Raw genomic sequence first — 12,055 nt, forward strand, 5'->3', positions numbered from 1 at the left:
CGGGAAGGGTACATGGCTCAAACAAATACAAAGTGGGCATTAGCGAAGCCCCTCTAATGGATTCTGAGCAAGCTAGACAGGACCCCTCACCCTGGACTGGGGTGTGCGCCCTGCACTGTCCTGCAGTGACGGAGGTTTGGGCAACAGTCACCCTGTCCATGACAGGCTGCTCTCAGGGCCAATGCCAGCTCCAGGGTCTTACTGCATGATCCGGTCCGAAGTGAGTCCTCATCAGAGTCTGTTTTCCCAAATCTCTGTGTTGTCCCGTTTATTCATTCGGACTGGCCTCTTCCCCGCACTTACTAGTGTGGAGGATTAGAATATGTTATTTCCTACTTGGGCATCAGAGAAACACTGAGAGAGACTTTATCATGTACACGTGTGCACTCCCATGCAGGAGACTGGAATTGTACTATTGCCAATATATGGAGGGGAAAATAAAGGATTTCTAAAAATGAGAGGTGGGAAGAGAAATGTTTCAGCAGTGTGGGGAAAAATGAGTTTTATTATTACTTAAGCTTTGGGGTAAGCTGATCAGTAGGCATCTTGCAAAGAGGCCTGTCTAAATTATCTGCCTTGAGTCAACTGTGAAGGCCATCAAAGTTAAAACCAATTTTGTTAATTATTAATCCTCAAAAAGTCTTTGGGAGTCCATCCCCAGTCCATCTCCACAACCACCATGCTTTTTGTTACAACACAATTTCCAAATTCAGCCAGAACTGAGTTTTTTGTACCTTTAGTTTTTAAAAGTACAGTGCGATCAGCAAATGGTAAAGTTATTCCTAATTTAAACACATCTCAGGAGTCTTGTCCTCTTGCATCAGGGCCAAAGCTAAATCCTGGTTTCTGCCCCAACACGCCACACGGGGGCGCTGTGGAACTGCTGAGCTCCAGAAGTTCCTGGGGCAGAGCAGGGGTCAGAGCTAGCTGCCTGGGATGGCAAGGGTTAAGGGACAGCCCTGATGGTGCGTCTATCCTCTACAAGGTCAAATAGCACAAGCACTAACTTGCAGGTGCTGCCTCAGGGGGAGCCAGGAAGTTCCCCTTGCAGCGGTTAGGGGGGCCCTCTGAGCCCACAAGGGGAGGTGTATGGTGTGGCGCTGGGAGGGGGCAGCCTGCAGGCCCTGGGAGCAGGCACGGTGGAGGAACAGGTGTCTGAGGGAGAAGTAAAGGAGCTGTGTGGACTGGCATGCTGCCTGAACCAGACACAGCCCCTTGGTCCCCACCCAGCCCCTCGGGTCAGAGATGAGCTTTTCCAGGACAAAGCAGGGGCCTGAGTCAGCTGAGCCAGAGTGCTGGCAGGGGACCCAGGCACATGGCAACCAGCAGAGGTAATGACATCAGAGCAAGATGTCACTGCCTAATGCCCAATCGGAGAAGGTGCCAGTACATCAGCTCCACAGGCCCAGAGCCCTGAGCAGGGAGGCGTCTGCCCAGTCCTGCCCGGTCCTGCCATGGGCTCCAGGCTGCTCTGCGGGGTGGCCCTTCTTCTCCTGGGACCAGGTATGCCCTCGACACAGCTGGGACGTCTCTGTTCCAAGCCTGACAGCACCTGAATCCATTCACAGTTTCCATCAGGGCCTGGGCCCTGTTCTTTCTCCATCTCCCGTCTCCCTCCCTCCCAGGCATGGTGGATTCTGGAGTCACGCAAACTCCAAGATACCTGGTGAAACCCAGAGGACAGACGGTGACACTGAGATGTTCCCCGATCTCTGGACACACCGCCATCTATTGGTATCAACTGGCCCCGGGGCCAGGGTCCCAAGTTCTTCATTCAGTATTACAGAGGGACAGCAGGAGCCAAAGGAGACATGCCTAACCGATTCTCGGGGAAACAGTTCGATAACAACAGCTCTGAGCTCACCGCGAGCTCTCTGGAGCTGAAGGACTCGGCCCTGTATCTCTGCGCCAGCGGCTCAGCACAGCCCTGCAAAGTCCCCTGGGTTCTGTGCACAAACCTTTCCGGCACAGCGTGGAGCCACCTCAGAGCTGACAGGCCTGGGAGAACCTGGGAACCGCTGGGGGCTCGGGGGGTGGGGGGGACTCGGGCACTGGGAGTGCTGCCTCAGGCTTTCTGGGGCAACAGAGGACAAGAACTTCTGCTCAGGTGCTACATCAACACGCTCACGTCAACCTCACCTTCCTTGCCTGGCACTCTGCGGTTCTCGGGCAGAGGACAGGTTGGTCATTTAATAGCTGCCCACTCTTTTTTTTCGGGGGAAAGTTTATTGGAGGATCGAAATTGTTGGTTAAACGTGCAGTCTAGCCGATAGAACCCCTGGAATTTGGTTTATAAATTCATGGAAAAGAATTTCAGGTTCTGCAGAAAGTCTAGGAAATAAAATATGGCAAAAATGCTTTGAAATAAAGATAGAGCTAAAAGATTGTTTTAAATCTGTTATTTGTATCATATCATTTTCTCTACCCACCCCCCCAAAACCTTCAATGCCCAGAAAAGAAAGCTGTGTTCAGTCACAGACCCTTGGCATCCTTGCAGCTCACAGATTGTCTATGCACGTGTGTGTGTGTGTGTGTGTGTGTGTCCTTGTGGAGACACACCGAGTGGCAGTATTTTCTCTCCATGGGCATTTGTTTAAGGGGTGGCATCACTGAGCAGGGCTCAGGGACACTCTGGGTAAGGACAGCATGTGTTGGCCCCACTGGGTCTCACCTAGCTAGAGCTCACAGGGCGGTGTATGCAAGGTATATGGTCTCAGAAATGAATAGCTAAAATATTTAAACTGTGTTTGTAAAAACACACTTTGTGCCCTGGCTGGTGTGGCTCAGTGGATTGAGTGCCCGCCTGCGAAGTAAAGGGTCGCTGGTTCAATTCCCAGTCAAGGCACATGCCTAGGTTGCAGGCCAGGTCCCCAGTAGGGGGCGTGCCAGAGGCAACCACATATTGATGTTTTTCTCCCTCTCTTTCTCCCTCCCTCCTCCTCTCTCTAAAAATAAATAGTTTAAAAAGTGCACTTTAATGGGTGCTAATAATTATTCTAAATACATATTTGGTAAAGGGGGAAAGATAAATATGGCCTAAGGAGAAACCAGAGTATCTAACTACATATTTGGAAGTTCATGGATGTGATTACTAGGAGGAGCGATGGAATAGAGCATTTCCAGGCAAGATCCACTTGGGATCCGCAGACTATTTATTGTTCGGGCCCGTATAATTCTGGCTGTCTCTTCTGTTATTGGACATTGACTGCCATGGTGCAAAATAATTTTTTCCTAATTGAAATGTTGGTTCATACAATCTTGGCTTCAAAATGAAGAGTGTATGTGAGGATCAACTTTGTGTCAGAAAAGGCTGGGGAAATAGTAGAAATGGCCAGTGGGAGGGGAAGGGGGGTGAGGGCTGTAGTGACAAGGGCCGGGGCAAATGCTGGCTCTTAATGTAGATAGATGTGAATCCCGGAGATGTGGACTGTTGCCCCTGGGAGGTGCTGTGGACCCACAGGGCTGCCAGCACCACTGGGAGGGGCTAAGGGAGAGTCCCAGGAGAGGACAGTTAAGGGACCTCTGACCCATGTGTCTGCAGGGGAAGCCGCGTGAGTCACTGAGGGGTCCTGAGACGCATGGAGCTGGCACAGGCTCCTCCTGGCCAGGAAGAAGGGGCGTGCCTGCATCTCAGGAGGCACCAAGGAGGTGACGCCCTGAGTCTGCAGGGGAAGGCGGGATGTGGGGGTTGGGGTGGCAAAGGCTGGGTAGATAGTGTCAGGTGGGCAGGGACAATACTGTGGGAAGGTGGGGACAGTGCTGAAGCTGCAGCCAACCCTTAGTTGCGGGGATGTACAGGACAGGGAGTGATGTATAGAATCCCAACCCTGGGTCACGCCAAAGGTTCAGAGCACCAGGGGGCAGCCTCCTTGGAGAGTCCCATGAGAGCAGCTACCACATCACACCAATGATGTCATAGCGAATGCTCCTATCAGCACACAGGGAGCACAGAACTGTAGACCGCTCACCCCAGGGGACCCCGCCCAGAGCTGGGAGAGGTCCTGGGCAGCTGCCATGGGCCCCAGGCTCCTCTGCTGTGTGGCCCTTTGTCTCCTGGGAGCAGGTGAGCCCCGGGCACTGTGTGTAAGTCTGGACACACAGTCATATCCCTGACACACAAGCCTGGGGGTGATGGCTGCCTCGGGAGGCTCCCTGTGCTCTGCCCCCAGCTCCTCTGTGTCTCCTCCCAACAGGCCCAGTGGACTCTGGAGTCACGCAGACCCCAAAACACCTGATCAAAGCAAAAAAACAGCAAGCGACGCTGGGGTGTTCCTACATCTCTGGGCACCGCTACATGTTTTGGTACCAACAGGCCTGGGGCCAGGGACCCGTGTTCCTCGTTGAGTACTACAATGGGCAAGAGCGAGAAAAAGGGAAATTGCCAGATCGATTCTCAGTGAAGCATTTCAGTGACTACCGCTCGGAGCTGACCGCGAGCTCGCTGGAGCTGAGTGACTCCGGCCTGTATCTCTGTGCCAGCTACTCAGCACAGCCCTGCAGGCGCGGCAGCCTCCTGCACAGAAACACTCCGCCCCACTCAGGAAGCGGCAGCTGCCAGCCAGACAGGCTAGGGTCTTTCCCAGGCACGGTTCTGCTGCTTACAGATGGGGTGGTTGTAGTGCTCACAGACATCGTGCAGCTTCAGTATCCTTGTTCCTGTTTGTATACATGATGAGAAATAATGTTCCTGGGTCTCAGATTTCATAACCCGAGGAGCAAGCAATCACTCAAGTCTGCTCCTCAACACCTGTGGATTCTTCCCCTCCACCTCTCCCAGCCCCATGCCCACACTGACTCCCCTTTTCTGGGTTTATATGAGCGGGCCTGGGGAGATCACGCACCATCTGGGATTGTCGACCTTTTCCCCTACAGCTTCAAGGAACATTTCACTTCAAGGCAGCGAATATCCATCCATCCCTCATGATGACAGCAAAGAAAGGCACGATTTCTTTTCTTTTCTTTTTTTTAAAGATTTTATTTATTTATTTTTAGAGGGGAGGAGAGTGAGAAAGAGAAGGAGAGAAACACCATTGTGTAGTTGCCTCTTGTGCGCCCCCTACTGGAGACCTCACCTGCAACCCAGGCATGTGCCCTACACTGGGAATTGAACCAGCGACTGAGCAAGGCACAATTTCCTGCACTGTTGCTGTCACCTGGGCCTGCACAGAGCCCTGAAGGAAATTAGGGTTCCTGCAAAGCATGGGACTGTGGGTAGATAAGCTACAGGTGTTTAAAGACTCGTTATATTTATTATAATTAATGTCAGCTGCTCCCGCCCAGCCACCCACAGACCCAGAGGGGCCCTGAGTCAGCCCGGCTGCTGCCATGAGCGGCGGCCTCCTGTGCTGCGTGGCCTTGTGCCTCCTCCGTGCAGGTGGGTCCTGGGCTGGGCCCCTCTGTGGGGACAGTGCCCAGGCCCAGCACCGAGCCGCTCCCTGGAGGCTGCAGCATCTGTTCCCCTGTCCTCCCCGCAGGTCTGGGGATGGCCGGCGTCACTCAGTCCCCGACATTCCAGGTTGTGACAACAGGACAGACGGTGACCTTGCGGTGTTCCCAGGACTTGAACCATAACAACATGTACTGGTACCGACAGGACCTGGGTCACGGGCTGAGGCTGATCCATTACTCAGTGGGTGTTGGGGTCAAGGACAAAGGAGAGGTTTTGGATGGGTACAGCGTCTCTAGACCAAAACGAGAAGACTTCCCCCTCACGCTGGAGGCGGCCACCCCCGCCCAGACGTCCGAGTCCGTCTGCGCCAGCAGCGAGGCAGTGAGCGCACAGCGCTGCACAGCCGCCTCCTCTCTGCACAGAAAGGCCGGGGGGGGGGGGGGCCCACACCCTGACTCAGGGGACCCTTGTGCAGGTTCCTACACCTTAGAGCCCCCAGAGGCCCCCGCCTGCAGGGGGACCCCCGGAGTGTGCTGGGGTCCACCTCCAGGGCAGTGTCTGCCAAGCCTGGTCTCGATCCATGGCCTGGGTCACACATGTCTGCACTGTGGCTGTCTGTCAGTCTGCGCTCTGCAGCGGCTCCGTTAGCTGGGAAGGTGCTTCCGTAGCTCCAGCTTTCTTGTCTTCCGCCTGAGTCTGATGCCCCCAAGGTGGGAAGTCATCAGCCAATCAGATGCACCTAGACCGCCCTGCATACCACACACAGGTGTGTCATGGTCAGGGAAACTGAGGCTTCTTCCACGAAGCAGCTGTACGAACCCAGTTTTTAAGTGCATGGTGACGTACAAGGACGAAAGGCTTTACTGCGGGCTGTGTGGACACAATACTGCATGGAAGTCAGTGAGCACAGACAGGACCCTCAGTCATGACCTGCGGGAGGAGTAGGAGCTTCCTACTCGGGTGTTCCCAGGGCATCGCTCCGTCTGTGTGTCTCTGAGTGTGTCAGTGTGTCCAGGGCACAGCCGAGTTGACCGGACCCCCGCCCTCACCTAAGAAATGGGGAGGACTGAGCATGTCTGACTGGGACAGTGGAGGGTAAGGTGACAGAACAGTGTGCTCCAAGGAGATCCCGAATTGCAGAGAAGACAATGAAATGACCCTTCTCTGTATTATATTGATGACACCGTTGACATGTCCTAGTGAAAATGCCGGCTGACCAGGGTGACAGGTGAGTGAGATGCCATGTGAGAACCCTGCAACTAGACAGCGGGGGACCCCATAGTGACAGTCGTGCATGGATTTTGTTCAAAAAGGAGCTTATTAATGTTTGAGCCAGTCAATCAAGTGTGCTCTCATATACACCACGTGCCCCTGAGGTCGAGAGAACTGACAGAGACAGTGATGTCACTGTGGCAGCCGCCCTGTGGGGACAAGGGATGTCCCTCCTCCTCTGCTCCTGCTCACAGGAACCTGACCCGGGGAACCTCCCACTCCTGACCTGACCCTGCCATGGGCACCAGGCTCCTCTGCTGGGCGACCCTCTGTCTCCTGGGGGCCGGTGAGTCCTCAGAAAACCAGGCAGCTTCAGTGTGTGTGAGTCTGATGATTATAATAGTTTTCCTCCTTCTGTTGTCAACTTCTGTGTTCCAGGTCACACAGAGGCTGGAGTCTCCCAGTCCCCCAGTCACATAGTCACCAAGAGGGGACAGAATGTGACATTTCGGTGTGATCCTATTGCTGGCCACATTAGCCTATACTGGTACCAACACGTGCCAGGGCAGGGCCCGAAGTTCCTGGTGTACTTTCAAAACAAGGAACCTCTGGACTCCTCCGGGATGTCTAACGATCGCTTCTCTGCTGTGAGACCTGACAGCTCCTACTCCACTCTGAGCATCCAGCCTGCAGAGCCTGGGGACTCGGCCGTGTACCTCTGTGCCAGCACTCCGACCACAGTGTGTCACCGTCACCGCCTCCCTGCTCACAAACCCTCCTGTGCTCCCCTCTGCTCATGGTTCCCAGGCTTCCTTGCAAGAGAGGTGTCAACAGCGCTGCTGCACAAGTGGCCACTTGAGGGCGCTGTGGATCCATGGAGTGAGATGCAGATGGTGCCCTGTGGGAGAGGGAGGGGGGAGGGGCTTGGTTCACCCCAGAGACTTGGCTTGGATTCTGCTTTAGGGAAATTATCGGATGAATCAAAGGTTTGCTGATCATATCTTTTCACATCAATGGATATGCATTTGTCTGTCACAGCAGGGAGCCATGACCTTGGTCTTGCATGGAGTTATGTCCTCTCTTGAAGCCCATGTTTGTCCCAGAGTGTGATGGGGCTCCAGCGAGAAGCCTGGAAAACACAAGCCAGGTGTAGGGAGAGGAGCACCTGCTCCGAAGCCATGGGGCTGCTCACCAGCCCTGTACCCTGGGGCACCCAGCTCAGTACAGCCAGCTGCACCTCTCAGAGGAAGGTGGGCAGAATGGGGGAATGCTGTGCCCCAAGATTGAGCTTGGGGGTGCAGGGTGTTTGGGACCTACACAGACAGTGACATAAGACAGTGACGTGCTCTGCAAACAGAGCAACGGGAGGGCAAAACCTCTGCTCTCTCATCCCAAAGAGCAGATCCCCGAGAGGGGCGTGGCCAGTCTTGTGCTGCCGGAATCCTCCAGGGGCTCTTGGCTCCTCTGCTGCGTGGACCTGTGTCTGCTGGGTGCAGGTGAGTCTCAGCTCAGGTGGGACATTGCTCCAACCCAACATCCTTGACTGTTGCTGGAGTGTCCATCTGCCTCCTGGGCTGGTCTCAGCTCCATCTCCTTCCTCCACAGGGTCAGTGGCTGCTGGAGTCACCCAGTCCCCAAGACACCTCATCAAAGGCCGTGGTGGGGAGGCTGTTCTGAAATGCCACCCCATCTCTGGACACAGCCGTGTGTCCTGGTACCAGCAGGCTTGGGGGCAGGAACCCGGGTCCTTCATTCAGTATTAGGAACAGCAGGAGTCCGGGAAAGGAAACATCTCTGAACGCTTCAAAGGCAAAATGTTCAGTGACTACCGCTCTGAGCTGGCTATGTGCACCTTGCAGCTGGAGGACTTGGCCTTGACCTCTGGGCCTGCAGCTTAGACACAGCCCTGCAGGGTCCATGGCTTTCTGTTCTAGCTCAGGATGTTTCAAGCATAGGGAATGGCCTTGGCCGAGTTTCACAGATGCTTCTAGCTGTTTCCTATCACTCGTTTTGCCCTGCTGAGCTCAGCGAGTGCCTTCCTGAATGTTCTCTCAGCTCTGCCAGCTCCGTGCAATGCCCAGCACATGGCAGGAAGCCCTCCTCTGTGACAGAGTGGAGTCCACACTGTGTGTTGTGGAGCCCGGTCCTGGTGAACACCGTGCGTTCACTTTACAGAGGCGGGAGGGCTCAGTGCACCATTTCCTAGACAGGGAGCTGCAGCTCCTGGACGTTCCAAGTGTCCTATGCACGTCCATGCTCCATCTCCACGCCTCCAAAGTCAACAAGCCCCTGGATTCCATGGTCCTGCCTGGGCCTTGGTCCATGAGATAGAATGGAGCACAGTCTCTCCCGTTTCAAGAGCATCTGAGCTGGGATGGGAGGCCGCACCTTAGATTTGGGTACACGGCTGATTGTCTGGCAACTGCTGGGACATAGAGCCTCACCCTAGAGGATGTATGTCTGTCCTGTCATAGTTGCAGACAGAGCGAGGCCATGATATCCCCCTAAGAGAGGAGCTAAGTGACTGGGGAATTTCCAGGCCATCAGGAGATTCTAGGAGGGACACAGAAGCCGTCTAGGAGTGTGAAGCAGCATTCTGGGAGCTCATGCAGGGAATGGGTGTTTCTGAACCACTGCCAGGGGTAGAGGAGGATGAGAGGTCTCAGCCTGTCCTCAGCTCCAGCACTTCTGGTCAGGAAATCTGAAACTGCTGCATCTGCCCAGGGGAGGAGCTGCGGACAACAGCTGAGCATCAGGGCCATTGAAGGAAAGATGGAACCATACACAGAGTGCGGGGAATCTATGGGGGACACAGATGACTTTAATTCTACTCACTTTGTGCATTTTATTCTGTTACATTATTTATTACCATTTTCCCAGCATTTTATTATTTATGCTCTTACACTTCTTAGTGTTCCCCCTTTGCTCCCCTTCCCCTAGCCAGCCACCCACTACCGGAGTCAATCCCCACAAATGTGTCCACATTATTGCCCCTTTCCTGTGAGGCAGGCACGGGACCCACGTTCCAGGTGAAAACGCTGATGGTTGAGAGGTGAGAGGACGTGCCAAAGGAGGCGCAGGCGATGCAGGTCTAAGCTGGGACTCCACCGCAGGCCGTGCTCACTCCCAGCCTTGCTCTACGTCACTGCTCTCTTCTGCGAATTGGTAGGGGAGGCGCCTTCAAAGTGGGGACACTGACCCCAGGGTCCCTCTCGGACGTGCTGGCTCTGACACAGTTCACTGGCTTAACAGCTTCCACCTGCACAGTGACAGGCTGAAGAGGGAAGAGATGCAGCTTGGGCCGTCTGTCGTTTCCCAGGCGGCCCTGCCCTGGGCTGCTGACGAAGACGTTTGTCTGAGTTTGTGCATGTATACCCTGGGGCCGATAGTGCATGTCTGGGACAGATTTCACACAGGCAAATAACACAAATTGCTTAATCAAACAATATGGGCTCAAATGTCCGTAGGTGCCCATAAACTCTGTGACAAACCCCTCGTCCAGCACAGCCACTGCTGGGTGCAGGGCAGGGGTCAAGGCAGGCACAGGTGCGTTGTCCCTGCCTCACCTGCATTCCCACACAGAGTCCTCTGAAATGCAAGCAGTGACCTCTGGTAATCTGTTAGGGGAGTGAGCTACTGTACAGAGTTGCTTCTGGGGGAAATGGAATAGGGGACCCGTAACAGCACTTCCTGTTTGATATGAAGCCTGCACACAAGAAGGTGTGATGCTTCCAGAAGGTTGTGGCTCCAGGGCGATAGGCGATCACACACCAGAGGGAGGGCAGAAGGGACGGTTTCATTTAGAGAGAGGCCACCGTGGTGGGGCCTCCAGTGCCCCCAGCACATCCTGGCCCCGCTCTGCTTTCCGCCTCCGCTGCAGTGGGCAATTCCCTGCAAGACCGGGTCCACTTACCTGCTACTGAGTGCACCCCAGCCCCAGTCGAGCGGGAGTCCCTCTGCTGTCTGTGCTGGTCTCCCCTCTGTCCCAGGAGCCCAGGAGGCCTGCTCGCTGGAGCAGCCAGAGCTGCTGAAGTGCTAACACTCCTGAAGTGTGGGCCCATGGGCAGAGCAGGGGACAAATGCTCCAGCCTCTGTGCTCAGGAGGAGAGGTTGGGAGGCATGGTGCATGCTTCTCAGCAGGTGCTAACAAGTCCATCTCCCGATGCCCCAGCACAGAGGCAACACCCCACCTCCTACTGGTCTCTCCTTCCCTGTTGCTTCCTCCCTGCTCTCTTACTCCTGCTTTCTGGGGTCATATCCCAAATATGCTGCCTGCTCCTAAGACCTTCTCTCATATTGCTCCCCTGGGTGCAGCCTACACTGTGACAGGGATGGAGTGAAGTGACCGTCAGAAGTCCCGTCTCCCTGGAAGAGACCGCCATTTGTATGTCATTCATTCTGCCATCCATTCATTCAACAGTCTCATGTGAACACACAGTCTTACAACAGCACCTATGAATGAATGTCTTCCCAGGGCCTTTTGCTTCACGTTGAACTCCCAGCAGACTCACGTGGGTCTCTGCTCCCTTCACGCTCTGAACCTATCTGCCACTGACTAGCCTGGTTATGTTCACAGAAGACACGTGTGCCTGGGCTCAGGTGACCACTCACTCCTCTCATCTTTCCTCCAACGAGCCCTGCTGGAATCCAGGTACAGAGCAGGCGGGGCTCGGTGGGGGTGAAAGCTGATAAAATGGTAGGGTGCCCTTTGAGAAAGAGAATAGAGAAACCTGGTCAAAATCTTGAAAAGACCTTTGAAAATCAGGAAGCCTGAAATCATCCTTCATTCCTGTGCCGTCAATCTGGCGCTTACGGTTCCGAATGTTGAGGACCTTTTTAAAGATAGTGCTTCTGGAATCTTCTGCCTGTACACCAAGCAGACAGTCCCAGCATCCCTTGGGCCATGGCAGAAGACACGGTAATGAGATGTCAGTTACTGGCCACCAGATGGCGCTGTGATGCCATTGACCTGGAAGGGGCTCAGGGGAGAGTCTGGGACAGCAGGAAAGGGTTAAGAAGCCCTGGGCAGGGACCCAACACAGGGCAGAAACTGAGGCAGGTTTCAGTTGTGGGTAGTCTCCCTACAGCTGTGGAACGGGTGGGAAGCCCTGCTAAACGGTAAAAGACCCACTGTTGATGGATATGGTCAAAGCAGCCCTGCTGGCAGGGGCAGGGGCAGGGGCAGGGGCAGAGAGAGAAGTAACTGTCCCCTAGCACCTGGGGAGACCCAGAGTGGCCCACAGGAGGAAAGATAAGGGACCCCTGCCCCACATGTCTGCAGGGGGAAGCAGCTGGAGTCACTGGGGGGTCCTGACATGTGAGCAGCTGGCACAGGCTCCTCCTGACCAGCAAGAGGGGACAGGCCTGCACCCCAGGAAACACCACGGAGGGGTCTCCCTGAGCCCGCAGGGGAAGAAGGGATGCAGTGGTCAACAACAAGGGCTGGTACTTAGT

General features: G+C 54.8%; 2 gene segments (V, D, J or C); both read left to right on the forward strand.

The window, feature by feature from the left end:
- Positions 1-3,929: 3,929 nt before the first annotated feature.
- LOC114507358 lies at positions 3,930-4,672 on the forward strand. The segment is given in 2 exon segments: positions 3,930-4,063; positions 4,194-4,672. Coding segments are annotated over 2 exon segments (528 nt in total).
- A 601-nt stretch (positions 4,673-5,273) lies between these two features.
- LOC114507359 lies at positions 5,274-10,640 on the forward strand. The segment is given in 5 exon segments: positions 5,274-5,374; positions 5,475-5,770; positions 7,959-8,097; positions 8,207-8,260; positions 10,591-10,640. Coding segments are annotated over 5 exon segments (588 nt in total).
- The last annotated feature ends 1,415 nt before the right edge of the window (positions 10,641-12,055 follow it).

This window comes from Phyllostomus discolor, chromosome 10, assembly GCF_004126475.2.
Source record: "Phyllostomus discolor isolate MPI-MPIP mPhyDis1 chromosome 10, mPhyDis1.pri.v3, whole genome shotgun sequence".
Lineage (NCBI taxonomy): Eukaryota > Metazoa > Chordata > Mammalia > Chiroptera > Phyllostomidae > Phyllostomus > Phyllostomus discolor.